General features: G+C 51.1%; 6 protein-coding genes across 6 annotated transcripts, besides 4 other annotated features; 3 read left to right on the top strand and 3 right to left on the bottom strand.

Annotated features, from left to right (window-relative positions):
• Window positions 1-198: 198 nt before the first annotated feature.
• Window positions 199-218: a microsatellite.
• Window positions 219-792: 574 nt separating this feature from the next.
• On the top strand, window positions 793-2255 carry pkaC (cAMP-dependent protein kinase catalytic subunit pkaC; the record flags this gene model as incomplete). The annotated part of the gene is made up of 4 exons (XM_001275500.1): window positions 793-1365; window positions 1468-1721; window positions 1800-2174; window positions 2228-2255. 4 exons carry the CDS (start codon window positions 793-795, stop codon window positions 2253-2255), a joined length of 1230 nt encoding a protein of 409 aa, XP_001275501.1.
• Window positions 858-917: a microsatellite.
• Window positions 884-918: a microsatellite.
• Window positions 2256-3346: 1091 nt separating the features above from the next.
• On the bottom strand, window positions 3347-3835 carry tim13 (protein translocase subunit TIM13; the record flags this gene model as incomplete). Its single annotated transcript, XM_001275499.1, has 2 exons — window positions 3347-3574; window positions 3713-3835. 2 exons carry the CDS (start codon window positions 3833-3835, stop codon window positions 3347-3349), a joined length of 351 nt encoding a protein of 116 aa, XP_001275500.1.
• A 312-nt stretch (window positions 3836-4147) lies between these two features.
• Window positions 4148-4173: a microsatellite.
• Window positions 4174-4455: 282 nt separating this feature from the next.
• Window positions 4456-5800, top strand: ACLA_071060 (legume-like lectin family protein; the record flags this gene model as incomplete). The annotated part of the gene is made up of 6 exons (XM_001275498.1): window positions 4456-4557; window positions 4636-4659; window positions 4735-4805; window positions 4891-4972; window positions 5035-5295; window positions 5360-5800. 6 exons carry the CDS (start codon window positions 4456-4458, stop codon window positions 5798-5800), a joined length of 981 nt encoding a protein of 326 aa, XP_001275499.1.
• A 356-nt stretch (window positions 5801-6156) lies between these two features.
• On the bottom strand, window positions 6157-7167 carry ACLA_071050 (uncharacterized protein; the record flags this gene model as incomplete). The annotated part of the gene is made up of 1 exon (XM_001275497.1): window positions 6157-7167. The coding sequence occupies one exon, from the start codon at window positions 7165-7167 to the stop codon at window positions 6157-6159; it is 1011 nt and encodes a 336-aa protein (XP_001275498.1).
• Window positions 7168-7720: 553 nt separating this feature from the next.
• ACLA_071040 (PRCC domain-containing protein) lies at window positions 7721-8971 on the top strand (the record flags this gene model as incomplete). The annotated part of the gene is made up of 1 exon (XM_001275496.1): window positions 7721-8971. The coding sequence occupies one exon, from the start codon at window positions 7721-7723 to the stop codon at window positions 8969-8971; it is 1251 nt and encodes a 416-aa protein (XP_001275497.1).
• Window positions 8972-9210: 239 nt separating this feature from the next.
• On the bottom strand, window positions 9211-23988 carry ACLA_071030 (AAA family ATPase midasin; the record flags this gene model as incomplete). Its single annotated transcript, XM_001275495.1, has 1 exon — window positions 9211-23988. One exon carries the CDS (start codon window positions 23986-23988, stop codon window positions 9211-9213), a length of 14778 nt encoding a protein of 4925 aa, XP_001275496.1.
• Window positions 23989-24214: the final 226 nt, after the last annotated feature.

The raw sequence follows: 24214 nt of genomic DNA, 5'->3' as shown, positions 1-24214 counted from the left end.
AACAATCCGAATGGAATAAAGCCCAGAGATCAAAGAGACTCGATTCAATCCCGCTCTCTTTCGAAATTGAATCAAGATTTTGATCTGATCACTTAGCCTCTCGTCCGCTGGGTCCGCGCCGGAACCATCAGAGTTGAAAGAGAGCAAAAGGAACTACCTACCTATCCATCTATTAATCGGCGCGCCCCTCCTTTTTCAGTTTCGTTTCGTTTCGTTTCAACAGTCAGAGAAGAAAGAGGGGCTTCCAACTTGATTCTTCGCTTTCATTTCGCTCCTCAGCTCAAGGAAGAAAAAAAAGAAAGGGCCAGAAAAGAGGACAAGACACAGTTAGCATCCCACATTTGGCTCTTCCTTCTTTCTACCCTTTCTTCATCTTCTACCTCTCTGTTTCACCTTATTTCTCTCCTTCGAACCCACTGAACAGTGACAACATTCAATCCATCCCCCAGATCCAGATCCAGATCCTCGATGCCTACTTTAGGAGGTCTTTTGAAGAAACGGCGGACGAAAGATTCGCATACTCTCTCCAAAGAACTGGAATCAGGTTCGTCACCCGCAACCACCCAGACACAGACGTCACCCAACTCGGCCGACCACCACCATCTTCAAACCCCCCATTCTCAGTCTCAGCACCACCATCAATCGTCCGCCTCCAGTAACAACACCAGTAACAATTCCGCAACCTCCTCGACTCAGCCTCACCATCACCATCTTCAGCCATCTTCCTCCAGTAATCAGTTCCATTCCTCTTCTGCAGGTACCGATCATTCCCACGAGGACCAACCAGCATCCATGCAATCCGCCGTGACGCAACCCCATCACTCCTCCACCCACCACAGTGCGGGCCTCCACCATCTGCAACAGCAGCACCAGCAGTCGCAGCAGCAACAACAACAACAGCAGCAACAACAGCAACAATCACATCACCAGCATTCGCAGCACACCAATGCCGCCAGTATACAGAATATAATCCATCCTTCACAGCATGCGTCTTCACAGGGTTCTGCCGAAGGCCAGGCCGCCGCTCAGCAGGCCACCCGGGCGGAGTCCCGCACCACCAAAGGGAAATACTCCCTGGAAGATTTCGCCATCCAGCGTACACTAGGTACGGGCAGTTTTGGTCGCGTGCACCTGGTGCAATCAAAACATAACCACCGGTTTTATGCGATCAAGGTGTTGAAGAAGGCGCAGGTGGTCAAGATGAAGCAGGTCGAGCACACAAACGATGAGCGGCGGATGCTCAATCGCGTCCGGCATCCGTTCTTGATCACCTTGTGGGGTACCTGGCAGGACTCCAAGAATCTCTACATGGTGATGGACTTTGTGGAGGGGGGTGAATTGTTCAGTCTGCTGCGCAAATCCCAGGTGAGTCTGCTTCTGCTTCTTCCTTTTGTTTTTTTTTGGTTCTGTTGGTCGTCCCCATCAATGGAGCTTTGGAAGACTGATGTCATGGCTTCCCTTTCGCAGCGGTTCCCCAACCCGGTCGCCAAATTCTATGCCGCCGAAGTCACTCTGGCGTTGGAGTACCTCCACTCCCAGCAAATTATCTATCGCGATCTGAAACCGGAGAATCTGCTCCTCGACCGACATGGCCACCTGAAGATCACCGACTTTGGCTTTGCGAAGGAGGTGCCCGACATTACCTGGACTCTGTGCGGAACGCCTGATTATCTCGCCCCGGAAGTGGTGTCGTCTAAAGGATATAATAAATCAGTCGATTGGTAAGTTCGCTCTCTCTCTCTCTCTCCGTCTCTGGGAATTGGGCTGTCGCAGTGGAGTTGGCTGATTTGTTGTTTCAGGTGGTCACTGGGTATCTTGATTTTCGAGATGCTGTGCGGTTTCACGCCCTTTTGGGATAGTGGCTCGCCGGTCAAGATCTACGAGAACATTCTCCGAGGTCGCGTCAAATATCCGCCATACCTTCATCCAGATGCCGTGGACCTTCTCTCGCAGCTGATCACCGCAGACCTGACCAAGCGACTGGGTAATCTGCATGGTGGATCCGAGGATGTCAAGAACCATCCTTGGTTCGCTGAGGTGACCTGGGATCGTCTGGCAAGAAAGGACATCGATGCCCCCTATGTGCCCCCCATTCGCGGTGGCCAGGGTGATGCCAGCCAGTACGATCGCTATCCCGAGGAAACCGAACAATACGGCCAGGAGGGTGAAGACCAGTAAGTTCTCCCGCTTGACTTTGGGCCCCGCAGCTACTAACAGCACCCTGCAGACACGGTCATATGTTCCCCGACTTTTAATAAGGGACACACGGCTTGAAATGTGATGGCCAATTCGTGATCGATTGTTGACAGAATACGATCACGATTGAGATGAGCTAGCTATTGTTATAGCCTTGAAATGAAACTGACCTCTATTCCACCTGTCTTTTTTCTCCGTCTTTTTTGAAAGACTATACTATCAGGTCATCGTCGACAATGTGGTTCGATTGTCCTTGACCTGAGGATAGCAGATCAGAGAGGTATCTGCTAGCCTCAGTTGGCTCTTTTCGCAAAAGTTTGGTGGTTTTCAGTGGATCTTGTTTGTTACTCTTTTCTGCCTAACGCTCCTCGACGTGCTTCTCTAGACTCCGAGATGGCGTTTAATTGAGTCGTTTGTTCAAGTGCTGGGTTCGAAGCTAGTCTTTGAACTATGTTGGAGGGATATTGGTGTTCGTTGCAGGGGCATTCTTGGGCCGGCTATTGGATCCTGGATGGTCAGCTTGATATTGGTGGCTGTGGATTCTGTGTGATGTGATGTATATTGTGGCTGATATTGGGGAGTTAGCAAGGCGATCTCTTTTTTTTTGTTTCCCATCTTATTCTTCACGTCCAGTTGGGACTTCCCATTGGCATGTGTCGTGACCTTGGGGGTGAAGATGACACATCGTCGTCTTCATGTTCTCTCTTTTCGACTCCTGTATAATGTACATATCATCGCCATCCTGAATGATGAACGGAAAAAGGTAGCCATGAGTTCTGATAAGTTTCCCCATGGTCATCAAACTAGACTTACGTCAATGGCCCTTCCATCAAACATGCTTGCCAAGATTCTGCAATTGGATTTTCCGACCGAGTACTCTACAATTCTATCCGCCCATATATTGTTGTACAATGCCATACCCTCGGGGACAAGAAAGACATACGACGCCCCATCCCCCTCCGAAGGACCATCCCTGGCGTGAAAAAGAAAAGCGGCGCAAAAGCGAACACCCCCTCCCCTCCTAGGCTAATCCCACAATGTCACGGACACGGGACTCAACCATCATTCGAACCATCAAACCCGTCAACTATCCTCCTCCCCCCTCCCCTCATCCACAGGCTCCCCGGAAAAACAAAAAAGCTAGCTAAGCTTACAGACTCGAGCCCGTGGGCGCGGTAGCCAACTCGTTCATGGCAATGGTATCCTGGCCGCCCAGCTTCTTGCTCTCAGCCGTCACGCGCGCAATGTACGTGCGGCTGGCGGTGTTCCACAACGAGATGTACTTCTCCATGCACTGCGAGAGACAGGTGTTTTCGGCGGAGGAGAGGGTGGACCCGGGGGCGGGCACGCAGGCGTCGAAGCAGTGCTCGTTGACTTTCTGTGGGGGATGCGTTAGAAGACAGGTAACTATATTGTAACTCCGTCCTCCCTGGACAACCGACGAATCAAAGAAAAAGAAAGGGCAGATGTCTGGGGAAGAGGGTGGATGGGTGTGCTGGGTTGGGACGGGACGTACGCTGATGAGAGAGCGGGCGTTGGCCATGGCGGCTTCTTGCTGGACTTGTCTCATGAGCGAGGTTTTGATCTCCGATTCACTGCTGGAGGCAGCGTTGGAGCTGGAGGATCCCCAGATGGCCATTGTGATTGTTGTGAGTGAGGAATTGTGTGGGGTGGAGAGAAATGGGCGTTGAGTAGCAGATGATTGATTGAACTCGAGTTAGAGGAGTTCAACTTTCATGGTAGGGCGAAATGACGCCGACAGGATTCTTCTTTCGGAGGTGTGGCTGGAGGAGCACGGAACAAGCGCCTCAATCGGGGAGCGCGAGTCGAGGGAGCTGCGCCACAGCTGGGACGATGTGGACACTTGGATGTTTACTGGTGATGGAACAGAGCATCCTTGTCTCTATTCGACTTGTCGACAACCTTGGAATAATTTGTCGAGTACAACGGCTCTTCTTTCTTCTTCTTCTTCTTCTTTATCTATACTATCATTCACTCTTTCACTGTGTTCTCCCCCCCTCGAACTGTTGCTTTCCGAGGCCAACCTTTTCCCACTGATCTGGTATACTTGTCTACAGCTCGCTGCATGTCCCGGTGACATTGGTCAAATCCGCCCACTCAGATCGACCAGAACTTTTTTATGCGTTTGATCGCTAGCTGCGAGCTACTCTCACTTTCAATTCTTTGAACTTCTACGTAACCGCAAAAATCTACAATCGTTCGTCCCAGTCTTTCCGCCACCGTTCAATCACATCAATCATGCTGCTGCCGCGGCTCTCTTCTCTTCTGTGCCTTGCCGGCCTGGCTACCCTGCCAGTAACAAACGCCTACGAGGGTGACGAGAACATCAAAAGCATTCCGGTATGCATGGCCCGCTCCCACACGAATGCGCCAGTGTCACTTCCGTTCTGCTGCTAACCTGCGACTCTTACTCCCCAGCTTCGAACTCACAGTCTTGCTCCGGTTGGTTCCTCCACGCTCCGTCCCTCGGCGTTCGCTTGAATCCCCATAGCAAACTGTCTCATTGACCTCATACAGCCATATCTGGATTCAGACTTCCAAAGCCGCTGGTTCGATTTTGGCGGCGATACAATCATTCGTGCCGATAGGTATGCGATCTACACACCCCTCACTCCCCGCACAGTCACTGGAGCCGCGAAACAGATGGGAAGGACTCACACTAAACATGAACAGGTATATCCGTCTGACTTCCGATCGGCCGTCGCAACAAGGATGGATCTTCTCTCGGGTCCCGCTCACCGCAACAAATTGGGAGGTTCGTGGTAGATCTAACGCGTGGTTAGATGAGGGCACTTTTGTTCTGACTTGGGCGTTTAGATTGAGGTCGAATTCAAGATCCACGGAGAAGGAAACTTGCATGGCGATGGCTTCGCCATGTGGCTCACTAAGCAGCGCGCGACCCAGGGTCCTGTCTTTGGATCGGCGGATAACTTTGAAGGTCTCGGTATCTTCTTCGACACGTACAAGAATAACCGCCCGGGCACCTCGTTTCCTTATGTTATGGCCATGATGGGCGATGGCAAGGCAAACTACGACCAGGCTCATGATGGAAAGGCTAACGAACTTGCTGGATGCTCTGTGAGTGCTTCCCCGAAGGCTTAATACCCACAGTAGGAGGCTTGGCGCTAACATGATTGTCCAGGCTCGTGGTCTTCGCGGCGCCTCCATCCCGACCAAGGCGCGCCTCACCTATTTCCAGGACAAGTCCTTGACCCTGGACCTGCAGTACAAGTCGGAAGACACCTGGGTCAACTGCTTCACTTTGAACGCTCCCGACGCCAACATCGCCATTCCTTCTGTTTCTTACCTGGGCTTCTCCGCCGAAACCGGTGAACTTAGCGATAATCACGACATCGTTTCCGTCAAGGCTCAGAATCTTTACAGCATCGGCAATCGTGCCAGCACTCCCAACAAGCCCGCGTCGAGCCACGGCAAGAAGGACCGGGCTAGTGTCAAGCACCAGAAGCAGCAGGGCAGCTGGGGATGGTTCTTGTTCAAGGTCGTCATGTTCTTCGCCTTCGTTGCCGCAGCCTATGCCGGATTCACGGCTTATCGGACCAGGCAGCGTTACGCGCGGTTCTAGGTGGACGCATGGGGATGGCCAGATATAGCAAGAGAAGAAAAACAAAAAATCAGTCAAAAAAGAATGTGTATGAAGTCAGTTTCTTGTTTTCATGTTCGCGCAATGCATAGCCGTGTCATACTTGCCAGTTTGGTTTTCAAACTTGGTCTTTGCTGTCGTTCCGTTATGAAGAGATCTTGATGAGCAGTCGCTGCAGATGTTCAAGTGTGTACTGGGATCTAAAGGATGGTTGATGCCCACATAATGGCATGTCTCAGCTTGTATAAGTAGCGCACAGCGGAAACTGATAAATATCGAGCGTAGGGTATCATGCTAAAACGACAAAGAAGTAACTACGTAAGAACCACCAAAACAAGTCACGATTGCTTCGCCCTCGTCTCGTTCCACATCTGGTCGATGATCTGAAAGACCTCGGTCACGCTGCGCATCTCCGTCTCATCGATCCCAAGCGCACCATACCGATGCTGGATCTTATCAGGATGCCAACGTATCCGCTCCGCCTTCAAAACAGCCAGCAGATCAGACGAATCGTCTTCCCCGCCTGGAGCATCCTCCGTCTGAGCCTCACTCCCCGGAGCCCGGCGCATAAACTCCTCCACGGCCTCCCGCGAAACATCCCTCCGCTTCCCTGACTCAACGGGCCAAAACACCAAATCTCGAAACCGTTTCTTCCCCCCACCACCCGCTGCAACAGCACCAACCCCGCGAATCACATCCTCCCACGCGAGCTGGTACTCCTCCCAAACGGCCCTCCACGCCTTCACCGCCCGCCGCTCCCTCCCCCGCCGCAAACTCTCCTCCATCGCCCTATCAAACCGCATCCTCTCCCTCGCCTCCGCCTCAGACTGGTCCTGCCGCTTCCGGTGCCGCGCCCGCTCTGCCCGCAGCCGCTCCTGCTCCTCGAGCATCCCCTCCCGCGTGCGCTCCCACATCCGGCTCCGCACGTACGCGGCGTACTCTTCATCGGACATCTGCTCCAGCTCGCCGTTTGGGCCCTTGGGCACGCTCGGCACCGCGTACCGGTGGATCGGCTGCCCGTACACGGACTCCCAGTACGCGGCGCCTTCGTCGTCGCCGAGAGCGTCGAAGAGGGATTCGCGGAAGGCAGCGTCGGCGGAGAGGTTGGATGGGTTGGCGGGGTCGGGTGAGGGGGAGCGCTTCGCGGCGTGTTTGTGTTTGTGGCGTTTGGAAGGGCGGTGGGAGTGGGAGTGGTGGTGGCGGTGGGAATGGCTGCTGGGTGCATCGCTGCGGTGGCGGGAGCTGGATTTGAAGCGGAATTTTCGCTTTCCTGAGGACCGCGTGTATTCGTCTTCTTGGGCGGGTTGGTCTGGATCCTGTTTGTTGTCCATGGTCGGGGGTGTTTCCATGGCTGGGTTGAGTTCGAGTTAGGAAAAGACAGTACAGTGGAGACTTTAGGACTGGAGCAGCATTATAGAAAGTGCTCGATCATGAAGAAGTGAGGACACTAGGGTAGAGGGTAAAGCAATGAGTTGGGTATCTTGATGATGATGGCAAGCCGCCGCGAATCGAAGATTGATGTAGAGCTGGATTAGTCACTCTTATCTTATCTGATCATCAGCTGTCTCTCGCTGCTTTGCATGATGTCATCGTCTCGACAATCGTTGATGTCCTCGCAGTCCGACTTCATGTTCCGTATGCTCTGGGTGACATATAAAGTGAGTGCAGTCTTGGCCTACACGGTAATAGGGTCACCTTCCAATCGAGTTGATCATCTGTGTGTGGAAGCTCGAGATGGAAATCAATCCCCGATGACGCCTTGGCATTTAGGCATGAATATTTCCCTATCGCACGTGCAGTACCGTCACAAAACATCTCGTGTATTGTCCATGCAGCTTTATCGCCATCTCCAACACCGCAATTCAGACAACCTAGTCAACCTTATCCGCATTCCACATCACCATGGCTCTCGTGTCATACTCGGACTCCGAAGCTTCAGACTCAGAGCAGGAGACAAAACCCACCCAGCCATCAAACAAGACAATAGCCCCGCCACCCCCCAAACCCTCCTCAGGCGCAAACTTCCACTCGATCGTCGACCGCGGCAATCCCCGCAAAATCCGCGTTGCACTACCGGATATTAAACCAGAAAGCTCAGCCGCGGATGACGACCAGACGGCTGAAGATGGCCCGGCCAGAAAACGAGCCAAGATAGGTGGCGGCAAAGCGTTTTCGGGCTTCAATTCACTTTTACCGGCTCCGAAGAGGGCAGCCGCCGCGGCGGAGAAGGACAAGAAGGCCGCTGCACCCGCGCGCAAGATATTCAGTTTGAAGACTGGGGCGGCACCTGGGTTTGATCGCGAGGCTGACGCGGATCTTCGGAGTGAATGGGCGTATGATGCGTTAGCAGGCGCGGGCGATGACGAGACGATTCCGAAGGCCGGGAGCCTCCGAGAGGAATCTGGTGGCAGCCCGAGCGCTACGCGGGGGGCGGAACAGGGCGACGAGAAGCCGAAGGAGGAGGTCAAGTTGAAAGGAAACCCGATGATGTTCAAACCGCTATCCGTCGGGCGAGCGTCACAGAAGAAAAAAAAACAGCCGGCTAAAGTTGCCTCTGCATCCTCTGCACCCATCGCAACCGACACGAACACGGCTTCTGGGCCGTCCAAGGGGCCTGCTGTCATACAGCCTACACCGCCACCGCCTGTCGCGCCGAAACCGAAGATTAGTTTGTTCTCTCTGTCGTCGGAAGAGTCCACAACGTCGAGTTTCCCCGGACTCCAAGCACAGAGTTCCACGTACGAGCCTTTGGTCTTTACTACTGATTCCGATGCCGCTCCAGCTGGACCGCAGCCCGACCCTCAAGTCGCGGCTATCGCATCAGACTCATCTGACCAAACACTGGATAACATTGCGGATGACCTCAATCTATCCCGAGCCCAACGGCGACAGCTCTTCGGACGCAACGCCGACCCGTCCAAATCCCGCATTCTTCATTTCAACACGGACAAGGAGTACATCGCCAACCAGGAGTTGGCTCACCAGACGGACCATGCGGCCGCTCAGCACAATCCAGTCCGGGCAATCGCTCCAGGCAAACATTCGCTGCAGCAGCTGGTCAATGCAGCAAGCACCCAGAAGGAGGCGTTGGAGGAAAGTTTTGCAACTGGGCGAAGAAACAAAAAGGAAGCTGGTTCCAAATACGGCTGGTAATTTTTATTGGAGTTTATGTGGAGTGAGATTTGATACCAATTTGTGGAAAATGCGATTTAGCATAGACATGCAGGACTTAACCTTGGGGTTCTATACAACCTAGGCTATAAATTTCTTGGTAGGGCGAAAAAGAATTCCTGAAAAACTTCAATGATCTTGTGCATGCTGAACATATACAAAATAACATGTCAAATACAAATAACCAACCCAATTTTATCTATACCATAACCATATGTGACTCACGATGATACATCAACAACCTCTGCAAACCACTGTTTCAAAGCCGTAGCCAGCACAGCCGGCAACTCCCGGACATCTCGCACCACCAAGTAGTACGGGAAGGGGAATCCTTCCAAATATCTCTTCATCTTCAACTTCATCTCTCCTGTGCCGCTCTCAGTATCCGGCTCAAAGCTTGCCTGGGTGAGATCCAGAATTGAGCTGCCCTTGACTGCATCGACAATGATAAACACAATCATGATCCGTTCCTCCTGAGCCTGACGCACAAGCCGTTGGATAGTCTCGTGGTCCTCGCAGATACCGTCGGAGATGATGAGTTCTAGCTGCCACAGGTCGGCGTTTCCTCCAGCAGGCGACTGCTTCCAGCGAGCTTCGCGGAACAAAGCAATCGAGTCCGCGATCAGTTTGCGCACGTTCGTGCCGGTCTGCTGGTAACTGAAGTGCTGGAAGACTTGGGTTCCGGCTTCCGAAGAGAAAGGTTTACCGAACTCGTGAGCTACACGAACATGGTCCTCGCTTCCGAAGCCGAGGACACACAGATCGCCAGCTTCGAGCATCGACAGACTCTTGGCGACGAGAGCCAGTGTCTCGAAGGCGAGCTGGCCACTGCCACTCTCCAGCATAGACTTGCTGTCGTCGACGGCAAGCATGATCTGGTAGTTGCGCTTGGAGGGGATAGACCGTCTCATCCAGATCTTGTCGCGCTTATATTGCGAAGCAATGTAGGGGATGATCCGCTTGATGTTCAGTCGCTTTCCGGTTCGGAAATCACCACGTAGTTTCGTGGCAAGGGTTGGGGCGAGAATGAGACGCAACTGCTCCGTTAGCGATAGAGAGAGATCGTTTGTGGCATTCTCATAATGTGACCAGAGGCGCTGAGCTTCGTCCCGGGGGGTCAGTGGAGGAAGTGTGGACGAAAGGTGGATGGCTGCCAGATGGGAGTCGACCTCATCCAGCTCCTCGTTAATTTCCTGCTGACCAGCAGCGTCGGTTGTTCGCTCCTGAGTACGGGAGCTGTCAGGGATGATTGCTCCTGCGGTTTGCTTTTCTGTAGAAACTCCGCCGTCTATCTGCATGTCATCCTCCAGCATATTTTCCTCCTGGAAGTCCTGAAGCTCTTCGCCAGTGTCTGGCAACACATCGCTTTCCCCAGGCTTGATGTCTGATTCCACACCCTTATTTTGATCCAGAGCCTTTGCCTGATCTTCACTAGCCTGTCCAAGCGCTTGAGTATCAGCGACATCATCTTGGTCTGCGAGATGCTCGAAATCGACATCAGCCATGTCCGTGTCTTCTGGCAAGGGCTTCTGGGATTCGCTGTCTTCCTCTTGCTTCGAAGCGTTCATGATCTCCTTTCTGCGACGATGCCATTCATCAAGAACATCGCCAAGCTTCTTAAATGCCTGCAATTGAGGATCCTCTGGGCTCGCGTCGTCGGCACCACCAGCATCTCTCTTGCGCTGCTTCTCTTCCCCTTCCTTGGCACCTCCCGTTTGTTGTTCTGGATTTGCCGACGGATCGATAGAGCCATCTTCTTGTTGAGCATTGCCAGATGCGCCTTGCTCCTGATTTTGATCCTGGTCTGCATCAAGGCCACCGTTGACGGCTTCGCTAGGAGCAACTTCCTCGCCTCCAGCTTCGTTGTCATCGTGGCGAGTCAGAAACTCTTCCGGCTGAGTCTCCTCTGGCTCTTCCTCCTCAGGCGCAGTACCATCATCGGCTCCTTCCGCTTCATTGGTCTCTTCGCCGTCTAGAGCCTCCTCGTCTCCTTCACCCATCTCCTGCTCGTCTGCTGGTTGATCCATGTTGTCATCCTCCATATTGTCCTCCTTGCCATCAACTTGTTGCTCGTCGTCCGCAGGAGGACCCAGATCGGCCAGATCATCCATGCCGTCGTCGTCATCATCCTCGAGACCATCATCCTCTTTTTGGTCACCATCCAATTGCATCTCGTCCGGAAGGTCCAACGCATCCTCTTCTTTGGCATGAGGATCTGTCACATCCATATCTTCTCGTCCAACAGCCTCGCCTTCGTCTTCAGGTGCCTCCTCGTCCTCTTCCTCCTCTTCCTCTTCCTCATCACCTTCCTGCTCTGCATCCTTGTCGGTCTTCTCCTTTTCTTTCTCTTGCGCTGCGGTTTGTTCATCAGCCTCAGATGCTCCTTTGCCTTGTTCATTCTCGGTCTCTTTCTGCTGTTCGTCATGAGCACCATCCCACATCTTTTCATCAACTGCAGTCGTATCCAGGTCATTGACACTTCCAACTTCTTCGTCGATGTCATCCTCTCCCTCGGAGCCGCTCTCATCGTCCTCTTCTTCGTCGTTTCCTTCACGGTCATTCGATTCACCTTGCATCTCTTCCTGATCCATGTTCACCGCGTCGGCAGAATCCTCCATATCTTCGTTCGGTTTCTCATTTTGTTCTTGCTGAGCAAGCTCAGAGAGATCCTCATCATCACCAACGTCTTTACTGATGTCTTCAGCGCCTTCGCCCTCACCAAGACCAGTACCGCTCTCTAATTTTCCAGATTTGCTCTCTTCGGTGGAAGGCTCGGCAGGCGTGCAGAATCCCTCTGAAGCAATTTGAATAAACGATTTGGCAAGCACGTAAGACATCTTGCATGTTTCCTTGTGCACTGACACAAAGCGCTGGATGACATTTTGACAGATATAGAAATACTTGTTTGTGATAGGTAACAAGCTTGCTACCAATGCAGAAGCCAGAGAATAAGTGTTCTCGGTGCTCACATGAAGGTTCTGAAGATTCTGGAGGACTGAGTCGAGTGAGGAAGTGACGTCAGACAGATGGACAGCCTTCATTGCTTTCGTGAAGAATTCGTCGCTTCTTGAAAGCGACCCGAGAGACTCGAGAGACGAGGGTACGTCTTTAAGTTTCTGGAGACTGATAAGAATCTTGTCAACTGCTGCGAGAAGTTGTGCGTCGAAATCTTGAATAGCTACACTATCCTCGTTCTGAGACCATGCAGTCGCATCTGCCTTCGCTTTCACCCAAGGGATGATTTGACTTAATGCAAAGGATAGATCAGGACGTTCCGCGGTCCATCTTGCAATATCAGCTTCCAAGCCAGAAAGAGAGATTGAGACTTCTTCGAGAACACCCTTATGACATTGAGAAGTAATTCCCGACGGTAAGTCGGGAAGATTGTCCAAGGACAATCTCAGGCGGTCGAAAGTGGCTTTCCAGGTGTGAAGGCCACCAGAGACCTTCGAAGAATCAATTTGAGAGAATTTCGAATGCAGTGCAATTATCTCAATAGCGAGACCGAGAATAGGAGTGAGCCATGCAATAGTTCTTCTCATCTCTTGTCTGTCACTGGAGAATTCCGTCTGAGACTTGCAGATAGACGCCGGCCCCGAGGCCCAGATATTAGACATTTTGAGAAGCACTGACTTCAGCGTTTCTAGGTGAGAAATTGCCGGAGAAATGACACCTCGCTGCTTCCTGGCTGTAAAGAGTAGATGCTCGACAGTTCCTACACTTCTTGAGACCTCGACGTTGCTTAAGTCTTCTGAATAATCTCTGGAGGCTTGACGAACGCGCGGAAGGAGATCCAAGAATCTGTGGAAGTAAAGATCAGAGGCTTTAACGAGAGGTGACGTCAATTCACCAGTTTCTAGGCTCGAACAGGTGGCGAGGACTTGGGCAACTGTGAGCTGGCTTTCAATCAAGCTAGTGTTGGCATTGCGCTTGACCCCCATATCCATGAGGCGACGCAAAACATCAGCGTAGAAACGGCGCTTCTGGACCTTGAGATGCTGCACGTCATCTTTGTTGTCTTCGGTCAACGCTTTTGGAGTTTGTGATTTGAATTCCTTAATGCTCTCAATGAAAAACTTGACAAATTCTTCAAGATCTTCTGAGAGATCAAACTCATTCGGCATGGAAGAATACAGGTTACTCATGTTGCCGGCCGTGCTCTCGACGTTTTGGAACCTAGGTGGTCTGGTCGGCCATACTGTGGATTCTTTCTGGCACATAGCTAGGGCATCTGGGAAGCTTGTCGAAGGCAACGCGGTCTCGGTAGTAGCAAAACCAGCTTCATCCGTTTCATCCGTTATTCCTTGCTGCAGAATTTGCTGCACAGGCTGTGCCAACACCTCACGATATTTCCGAACAAGCTTAAACAACTTGAAGTGCGATCGCCGGGCACTCTCTCTAAGCGCAATGATATTAGTATCTTTCCAGCTGGCCAGCTGAATCTGCTGCTTGAGATCCTTTTCAATCGTGGATCTCCTGTCTGCCATAACTTTGTGTACTGAAGGCTCGAAAGGTCTGTAATGCTCAAGGAAATTGTCCAATGCAGACACAAGTTGTTCGAGAGAAGGATAATCGGCAACATAAAGTGCAACCAATGAGCGGAAGTTGGCAACAAGTTGCAGTCTTTGGCTGTATTGCCCGAAAGTCGTCGACATAAAAAATTGCTCCAGCGTAGAGATGACACCTACAACATGGTCGCTCAACTCAGACGGGTCGGATGCTGCCAGCTGAATTGGGGCTGCGATGATCGCTTCATAGGCGACAAACCACCACGAACTCACGTCTTGAGCACACTTCTCTGTCTCCAGATCAAGAAGCTTGGCCCATGTCGATAACTCCAGCCGACGCCAGCTGATGATCAGAGCAGTTATCTCATCGTAAAGAGAGGCTGCCGAATATTCTCTGCTTGCCACAAGCTGCCATTCATGAACAAGGGCATGAAGTTTTTCAACCTTGGTGATAAACTTTGCCACAGGCTCGGTATGTTTGAATTCGAGGACCTCCTTGCAGCATAGAATGACGTCCTGGAGGACTGCATGCTCCGGCCAAGCCTGCTGGATCTGAAGGAATCGAGATTTGACAGAATGGGTCAACGATACAAGTCTCCTGGCTTCAGTGAAATTGGCGTCAGTGTAGAAGTTGTATTTACCAGCTGGGACGCTATCTGCCCCATTCAGAGCATCCTCAAGGAGCAGCAGAGCTCCAGAAAGATGCTCCTCCGGATCCATTGGAGATTTTGCAGCATCACCCGCTGACCAAAGAGATCCGAGCAGGCGAGCAGATTGTTTGACGTAATCCGCCAGAACGATATTGGTATTCTCAGATTGGAGGAGCTTGGCGTGTAGTGAAGCGAGGCGGACAGAGATTGCCTTGGGGTCGATTCGAGTAACTTTACTATCTCCCTCGGCTGAATCATTTTCGTACGTTGGGAACAGCTCGTTGAGCTCATTCTGGTCAACTTCTTCACTGTCTTCCCAGGAGCCACGGTAGCGGTACAATTCAGATTTGCCTGCCTCTTCTTCTTGATCTTCGCGAAGCTTAGCCTTCCATAAGATATGGAATTGTTCAAAGATTCGGTGCAGCGCATGCCGTCCAGATTCGCTGCGAAGGACGTCCGGGTCTGTATTGCTCGCAACCTTCAAAGAAGATAGTTCGTGGAATCTCAAGTCAACGAACTGAGTCTGATTCGTCGGCATCACCTGGTTGTCCAATGCTACAATTGGATGCAAATTGCCACCAAGGAAGGGTGTTCTCTTGCTTATAGCTTTCAAAACCTGTGAATCAGCGGAAGAAGCTGGACTGGACTGAAGTGATAGCCCCAGATCCAGCATACCAAGAAAGCGGATCACAAGTACAGTGATATCATCGTAGGATCGGTAATGCGCGCTCAACCGCAGAGTGAGCTGACGAATGTTTTCGCGGAGGAGATTCAGCGTTCCCTGGGATTCAGTATCCTGACTATTGGCGATATTGAGATCCAACTCATTACATCTGTTCAACACAGAGTAGAGCAAGCTAGAGAACTCTCCTTGCAGAATGCTAATCTCCGAGACTTGGGGGCGAGTAACTTGAGACGGAGGAGGAGCAGAGCCTAACTCTTGCAGTTCGCGCTGTATCACTTCGTTTCGCAGGTTGGAGGTCTTGCCAGAGAAGCTCATTTCAAAGGCGGCTATAGCTTCTGACTTCATCGTCAACTCGATCACACGTTGCGTATGCCGTTGCCTCTGGACGACCAAGCCTAGGGACGGATCAAACGGCTTGTCGGGAACGAACAGCTGCAAGAGAATACGAGCCAGCTGTATCAAAGCCGATCCCCTTGTCTCAATATACCTCTCTCCAAATTCAGGACCTATTGTCAAAGACAAGAGCAATGGCGGAAAAGCTTCTCTCGCGATGTTATGGAAGTAGTGCCCTTCAGGCAAGCCTCCATCCAAGCAGATTTCTGGCAGCCTTGCTTCGTCGCACCATCCCTGTTCTCGGACGGTACGAAGATAATTCGTGAGACTTTCAAAGCACTGCGGCTCGAAGAAATCCTTATGGATGGCAAGAAGCTCTGTGGTAAGCGTTGCCACGAATTGCCTAAGCAGTTTGTGCTGATCCATGACAATCTGATGAGAGCTCACGGTAACGGCCTTGGAAAGAGCCTGTTTCTCTACCTGCAATCTATCCATTTGACCCAAAGTGGTGGTGCCAACAAACGTCAATTTCTCCAACAACGACAAAGAAAATGTGCTGTCAACAACAGAACCTTGCGCTGACGCATGACTGAACCCTGCAAAGAGGGAAAGTTTGTGAAGTAGACCAGGGATCTGACTTTGGAGAGTTGATGCGTCAAGGGGCCGCGCTTGCCGGCCAGCCAACAATGGAAGAATGGTACCGAGGATAGGGTCACTATCTGCTTCAGCTCGCCATAGCGAAGACAGGTCATGAAATTGGCATAGAGCTTCGAACTCGTGCGAAAAATAGGGAGCCTGAGGCGAATCGGAGTTCTGCACAACGTTTGCTAATTCCATCACTGTCTGTTTGAGAGCCTCCACAAGCTGCCCTTCTTCGGCACCGTCCAAGAGAATAGATCTTTGTGCGTCGACCAAGGAATTGCGTACCCGACTCAGCTGGGAAAGATCCAAACGGGTCTTGGGAGCAAGTTCAGTGAACTCGGCTGCAATTTTCTCCAGGTCCAGTTTCGACCTCAACTGTTCCTGCGTGGCGGGAGTGGCAGGTCTCCACGATTCCCAAATTCGTTGCATACTCAGTCCCGTCGTCAGAGCCCAATTCTCTTGGAATCGACTGAGGTATTGTGATAAGGCCAGGGCCAGAGACTTCAGCGGTGACCAGGAATTCAGCAAGAAGGAGCACAACTCTCTTCCAAATTGCAAGTAGACCTGGAAAACACCTTCATCCACTTGACCAACTTCGGAGAGTTTTAGAAGGTCTACACAAAAGCTTATCACAGCACGAAGTGCGTTCACAGCCTCAGGAACACCAAGGACTTCACTGTCCAGACTTTGCACGAAGTCATAAACCGCCTGGCCACAATCCGCCAGGAACGAGCTGATCGGTTGCGTCGGATCCTTCATTAATGAGGCTATCCGTCGTGACGCCAAAGACCTCTCCAAGCAGTTCATTTGACTTGGTTTGAGATGTTTGGCTGACTCGTCGGCTCGTAACAAGCTTTGCTTTAAGCGATGAAGATTGAGCTTGCACTCTTGCAAGTGAGCCAACGCAATGAGGCTCGGCAAGTTAACATACTGCCCCAGAATCAAAGCAAGCGGCTCATTGACGAGAGGATGTAGAGGTTGGAGATGTCCCTGGATGGAAAAGGAGACGCCACTCAAATCTACAGACTTGGCTTTGCAAACAGCAGAAGGGCTCCAAGAGGAACCTTCAAGCACAACTGGCACATATTGATCCAGCAATGAAGGCAATTGTGCCCCCACCGATGAATTGAACGAGCCAGCCATGATCATTCCAAGGGACTGTTGCAGAATGCCCAAGTCTTCGACCGAAAGATGGTCCAACCCCACTTCGCATGTGAGCCGTGAAAGCTCTTCACTATCCTGGAGCGAGTCATAATCCCAGACGGACCTCAAGCGGTAGAGCGAAGATTGATTTGTGTAAGCAGGCAGAGCGTCACTGGCGTGTTTAGCGACCTCTGGAGATAGGAAGCAGATTTCTACACATCGATTCCGCATTGCACGGGATAATTCCCCATGGCGGGGATCCATTGTCAGGAAGAGACGGAAGTTTGGATGAGGTCTGACGATTCTCGCTGATCCATCATCAGTACGTTGTTCATTGAGAATCAGAGCCCCGTTGGGCTCAGTCAACGAATTCAGTCTATCAAGGACGGATGGGTTGCAAAGATTGGCGTTGTCGAGGATTACCCAATGTCCATGCTGGACAGCCTGTGTGAGAACTCCCTCTGTCCATTCAAACCCTACCTTCATCTTATCGGCTTGGCTCGTGAGTTCCATCAAATTCTGAGCTCTTCGAAGATAGTCACCTAAGGCTTCATGATTATGGAGCTGCATCAAGACCGGAAGCGACGAACAGAGAAACTCCAACGAGATGTCTGGACTTTGTAGACGCTCAAAGAGCTCAAGATACGTAGAAGACGCATCCAGGTTTTCGCTCGATGACAATGAAGATATGATATGCCTGCGGATGTACAGCAGGACTTCACGTACCAATGATGAAACCTCCCTTCGATAGTCGATTTGCTCAAAGCCACCAATCAGATCCATTGTATCTGTATCAGCGCTGAGGGCCAGTTCAATCAGTTCAGTGCCATTTAACGCAGCGAGCTTTCTAATGAGAGTAGTCTTGCCACAGCCCGACGGTCCAACTAGAATGCTCGGCCACGACTGCTCTATGCAGAGCATGAGTGACTCAAGGATGGGTAGATCGCCTGGAAGTATCCTCATGTGTGATTCTGGGGTTTGTTGAACAATCGAGTCCCTGCGCATCACACCAAACCCAACCTGGAAATATTCTGTGGTCAGATTATGGTAATAGCTTTTGGCAGCGGGCGGAATATCGGTAAAGACTCGTTGGTAAAGCTGGGAGACCATCTGTCTGTCCTCCTCGCTTCTAAATCTCTCGGAGATGACGATGTCAAGGAAGTTATTCGCTGGCACCTGCAGATCACCTCGATCCGCGAGTTGGAGCCATCTTTGAATATCACGAAGATTGACCTCCCACGGACCACCAATAGCCCCCAGTCTGCGTTCCTGGTTGATAGCCACGTTCAGTAAGGAGACGAAATCGACTAGCTTGTCAGTTTGTGAGGAGGGACTGCCGGGAAATAGCTTCGCGCAGATTCGTTTTAAGTCAGTCTGCGTGAAACTATCGGCGTATACCACAGTAAACCGATTGACAAACGACGCAGGCAGGCCCTTTCTGCCACCACCTTGGTGATGGGGATTCTGCGCAGCAAAGAGAACGAAGTCTGGATGCCTTTTGAAAGTCTGGTCTAACTCGGCTACATAGACCATTTGGCGATGATCCAAGCAAGAGTTCAAACCCTCAAGGACTGATTGAGAGGCCAGATTCATTTCATCCAGCAATACCCAATCACCACGTTGCATTGCTTGCAAGAATGGCGCATCACGCCAGGTAAACTGGCCGACATCGCCACCCTCTACAGGCACATCTGAGCCGAAAAGATCTGTCAAATCCGTCTGTTCTGAAAGGTTGATACGAGTTAGGGGCTTGCCAAGAGCTCTGGCTAGCGCAGTAACAAGCGTAGTTTTCCCAACACCGGGGCTACCTTCCAGAAGGATAGGCTTGGGCAACTGTAGGCCGCGCGCGATTCTCACCGAGTTCGCTATTGTGGTAGGTGCATCCATAATGAACTGCGGATCAGGTGCCGCATCGCCACTAATAGGAAGAGCGAAAGGCCCTACACGCAGTGCATCCCCTACTAGCTCAATTTTTGATTCTTGGAAGTATATGCTTGAGGCATCAACGTTGAAGAGGTCACGGAGCTTATCAAGACACAGTTGACGATTCTTCTCAAGATCATGCAATGATGCAGCGAGCATGGCTGCTGGATTGGCACCTAAAGTGTCCACAAATACCATTGCAGCACCCTGGACGATCGAGAATCTGTCGTCTGTAGTTCGACACTTGTTGACGAAATCGACCCAAGCGAGGAGGTCACGGATGGAGAGAGAAGTAATTGAAGAACTTTGAAAGCTTGTCTTGAACCATTTCGCAAACCTTAACATTGCTTTGGGAATGTCCTCCAACTCTGACTGCATTTTCATTTTCAGAATAGGTAGGATGTCGTCGTCTTCTGACAGCTGAGGAGCCCAAATTTCAGTCATACGATTCCGAAGAGCAGCTGAAAGCTCCCGTTTTCCATAATCACCTCCGGGGTTCATAGTTGAAAGAAATTGAAACCCGCTGTGCGCTACCACCATCGAGTCAATAGGACCTTTTTCTGCAAGAAGAATTGACCTATGGGGCTCGAGGACACTGTTAAGTCTTTCTAGCACTGAATCATCGGCCAGGGAAATTTCGTCGAGAAGGAAAAATTGCCCGGTCTTCATGGCAGTGATGAGACTACCGTCGGACCATTCAAACAGAGCATTCAAGCGGGCAATGTTTCTCTGGGTACGTTGGACTATTTCAGGATCGAACGAGTTCAGTTGGTCGGCAGTCATTGCGTTGAATGCACTTCTCAGATCATCGAGTGAAGCTGATTCGATAGCGCCTGCGTTGACGATTGTTCCAAGATCGGTGAGCAACTGACTCTCAATGGCGGCCCTGTTTCTAACTGGTCTTTGAGCTCCAATGAGATCTCCGGTCTCCAAGTTTACATGAGCATTGACAATGAACAGCTGCTTCCTGCAGATATCTGCAACCGCTTGGCAAAGTTGTGTTTTGCCGCAGCCAGTTTCTCCGACAAGCAGGACTGGCTCGTTGTTTTCAAGGGCAACTGATACCAGGATAAAAAGACGTCGCATCGCTTTTGTCCACACAATGCCTGGTGCCAGTTCCTTGAGATTAGGAGCGCGTTTTTCGATTTCAGTCGCACTATAGATTAACTCTTCGTCGATGCGGACCTTCATGACCTCTTCGATGACTCCCTTGACTGCCGCTCTCTCTTGCGGGTTACGGACACGTTCGGCCAGCAACATAAAGCCATTGATAGCCAGTTGTTCACGGTCATCTGCTTGGCGTAGAGCCCACCGGAAAAGATCACGAAGGGTAGCAAAACTGTTTTTTTGCTCAAAAAGCCTGTTTGCTTGGCGTAAAAGAGACAGTTTGCGATAGACCGAAACAATCCTAGTGCAAAACGATGGTGCAATTTGGGATCGCTCTTTGAGGATGAATTCCAGTTCACTCTCAGGAATATCGTCGAAATGTAACTCAAGGAAACGATTCCGAAAAGCGCGCGATAGTACTTTTCGACCACCATACAAGCCGGCAGGGTTTTGAGTCGCAAACAACATGAAATTGGGATGTGGATGAACCACTTCTTGTGTCTCTGGTATAAACAATTCACGATTGTCATCCAGGAGTCGATTCATTGCCTCTAACACGTCGGAAGGCGCAAGGTTGAGCTCGTCGAGGACAATCCAGTATCCGTTTCTCAGTGCCTCCACCAAAACACCTTCCTGATAGCGAAGGGTTCCATCATCACCTGAGACGTATGAACCAAGGTATTCTTGCAAATCGGTATGTTCGTGGTTGTTGATCCGAACAAACTTGTTCCCAGACACTTTGGCAAGATACTCAATCATACTTGTTTTGCCAGCTGAGGTCGGGCCTTGCAACAAGACTGGGAAACGGCGAGTGGAGCTCGCTCGCACTAGGTTCTTGAGATTCTTTTCGATGAATGGAGTGATAATGTAATGAGGTTGAGCCTCAGGACCTGTATTGCCCTGTCGCATCCAGTAATGCTTGAATTGCACGTAAGCGTTACCATCAACTGGTGGCCTAGGTATTTGTCCCAGAAGAGCCCTGGCATTTTTCGCATTGCCGAAAATATGTCTCTCAAGAAGAGGCATAAGTAGCCGCTCTGAGTGCTGACTCAACACGGTCAGGAAACTCATGCAGTACCCCTCAAAGATCGCTCGGCGCAGCCCATATATGTGCGCGTTCTCGATAACATATATGAGTGCGCGGACCAGAGTGCGAATGCTGAAATGAGGTCGTTGTCCCGCTCCGTCTGTGAGCTTGTTGTCACTGCTGGGCTTCTTTGTTTCCATGTAAAGCTGAGCCAAATCTGATACAACTCTCGAGTCACCTATTGTCAAATCGCCGAGATATTTCTGAATCAGAGCGAGTAGATCATCTAGATCACTGTCAGGGGACTGAACATATACTTCAGTGAAGCGCGACCGTAGACCGGGAGGGAGGTCTTTCTTTCCAGCATCAGTTGCAGGATTCATGGCACCAAAGATCCGGAACTCAGGGTGACCGAAAACCCGTTCTACATCTCCAGCTTCAGATAGCAGCACAGACGGAGAGCCCTCGCTCCCATGATGCAGAAGACTGGCAATGTTCTCAAGCGTATCTGGGGAGGCCAAATTCACTTCATCAAGTAGGACCCATTCTCCGTTGCGAAGAGCACGAACGATTTTTCCCTGCACGAAAGCGAAAGCGAACTTAGCGTCACCTTGTGATACCTGCGCTTCGAAATCGTTGAGTTGTGTAGCAAATCTTTCCCATCTCAGACGCAACTGCTGATACTTCGGCGAATCCAGCTTCCTCTTTTTCGTCGGCTGCTCCTCCTCGCCTGCCCTACCTTGCGAACCTTTGCCGGATTTAAATACACCATCGGCAAGTCGGACAGCTTCATGCCAAAGATTCACCAAACGTACCCAATTCCCTGCAGCGACGCTCTTGGAGACAGAGGCGAGGAACTTCTGGTTTTTCTTTGCGGAGAACGTCAACTCAAATAGAGTATTGAACTCATCGAGCATAGGGACGGCCATAGTACGGATGTTGACAGGCTTGAAGCCACCGAGCAAATCGGTGCTCTCACTCTGTTGAGACAAATTTACCACAGTGAGCTTCTGTCGCATCAAATTTGCAAGCTGCTGGACCACTGTCGTTTTTCCGATACCGGTCTCACCGACAAGGAGAACCGGCTCGGCCATTTGTACAGCAGCGGCAACCTGCTCCATGAGCTTCACAGCAGCTCTCGTGGAGGCGAATCGGGAAGAAGCAGCAGCGAGTCTAGAGGCTGAGCCGCTTGGTACTTTGTTCTTTTGACAAATTTCCCTGCCGAGTGTAACGCTGCTCCCATGATCCGAGTACGTAGGTGTCCTTTCATGAAGACAGAATTGCGCTCGTTGCGGCGATATCTGAAGTGCTTCTGCGACGACCATTGAAAGCGAATCGGCCAAAGCCTTTTCGGGGATATACCTGAGAAAAACATCCACGACATCCAGGAAAATTTCGTCGTCAACAGACTCCGGCGTTGCTTCAAAACCCGTCTTAGCTCCCAGCTGCTGCAGTCGTCTCTGCAACCTACTACACAGCTTAATCAGATCGCGAAGACCGGGTGTCCGTCCCTGGGAGCTCTTAATGGCCAGGCTGCCATGGAAGGAAGAGCAGACTCGCTGGTAAACATTCATAATAACTGGGACGCGAGACTCAAGCAAAGAGAATTTGCGCATGATCACTTCTCGGATTTCATCTATTGAAAGAGAGTTTATCGAGACTCTTTGCCATAGTCTGCTTCCTAGCAGGTTGGCACTTGGAGCAACCTCTTCACCTGCAATATTGTATGTCGATTTCATCGTCGCAATAATTTTGAAACCTTCGGCGCACTTGATCCGCTCCTTCCTGCTAGCGATAGTCAATTCACCCTTCTCGATAATCGGCAGAATAAGGCCAATGACTTCAGAAGGGGCACGATCGAGGTCCTCGATCAAAATCCAGCGACCTTCTCTTGCAGCCTTTGTCAAGACACCGGGTTGCCATGCAAAGGAACCTGTAGCAGGAGATGTCGAGTACATTCCAAGGAGACTCTTGGCGTCTGTCTGCTCGTTAAGATGGAGTGTGACCATGGACTCGAATTGACCCATCGTTGAGGCAATGTCATTAATTAGAGTTGTTTTTCCGGAGTTCGGTAGGCCAACAAGAAGAATGGGCTCGGGTGCAAGCAATGCTGTCGCGATCTTGCGCAGATTCCCCGCAGCAGTAGGCGTTCTCACGATTGAGGATGGCGAGCATGGTGAATCGCGCAGCCGAGGAATTAACACTCCACAAACCTCGGCGGTGCGAGTGGTATAATAATCTCGTAGCTGCTCCGCCTGCAAGTGGCCGTCAGATATCGGCCGGTTTAATCTGGCCTGTAGAATCTGCTTCTCAAGAGTCTTCCACCGACACTCTTCCCAGAGCCCCAGGCAACGGTAATCAATGGTCATGTCTTCCCATTCCCCTTCTATCGGGCCATCTGCGACGTATGAACCAACCACTCTCTCCGTAGCAGCGTCAGCTGCACGCATATATAGAGCAAAGCACCGCACTGCTAAATATCTTATCGACCGATCGTGATGCTGGAATAGTGATTGGAGCTGTAAAGGGGATACGGTCTTCGCGAAGGTATCATGTTGGTAGGAGAGGAGTCGGAAAGTAGCAAGGAGGAGCGTGCGGAGGGTACTATCGTCAAGTTTTATGGGAGTTTGCTCCTTCGATGCAGCCAAAGCCGATAGAGGTCCAGCCCACGAGACGGCATGTTGGCTGGCAAAAGATCGTAGATACGGCGCGAATGGTAAAATGCGGGCAAATGCAGAGAGTATATCACACTGATCGACTTGGAGATCTGAAGAGAGCCATCGTGCACCTAAATCAACGAAGATCGGTTCGTAGATGCTGAAAAGGCTTTCTGTACATCGTGACCTCAGTGCGCTAACCGCGAGCGCATTGAGAAACTGAGTCCCAGAGGCAGTGCGAATGAGTTCCGCAAGCTCATTCGGAAGCTGCTCGAGGATCTGAGACTCATCAAGTAGCCTCTCATAGGCAGGTCTTCCATCCATACTGAATCCTGCCTCCAGAAGAAACTCCAGTGATAGGAACAATTAAGACAGGGAAAATGTATTTTTTTTTCCTTCGATATCGTTTTCTGCCGCAAATTGTGGCGCAGTCTAGCCTATCAACTATTCACCGCCTTTGTTTAATCTCGGAGCTTGCGCCACATCTCCGATAGCGAGACCAGTTGTCTGGATGCGCTTGGGTAAGTTTGCTCAAACTGATGAACGCTCA

The sequence above is a fragment of the Aspergillus clavatus genome, genomic scaffold (assembly GCF_000002715.2).
Source record: "Aspergillus clavatus NRRL 1 1099423829791 genomic scaffold, whole genome shotgun sequence".
Classification (NCBI taxonomy): domain Eukaryota; kingdom Fungi; phylum Ascomycota; class Eurotiomycetes; order Eurotiales; family Aspergillaceae; genus Aspergillus; species Aspergillus clavatus.
This window is presented reverse-complemented; position numbering and strand designations above follow the sequence as displayed.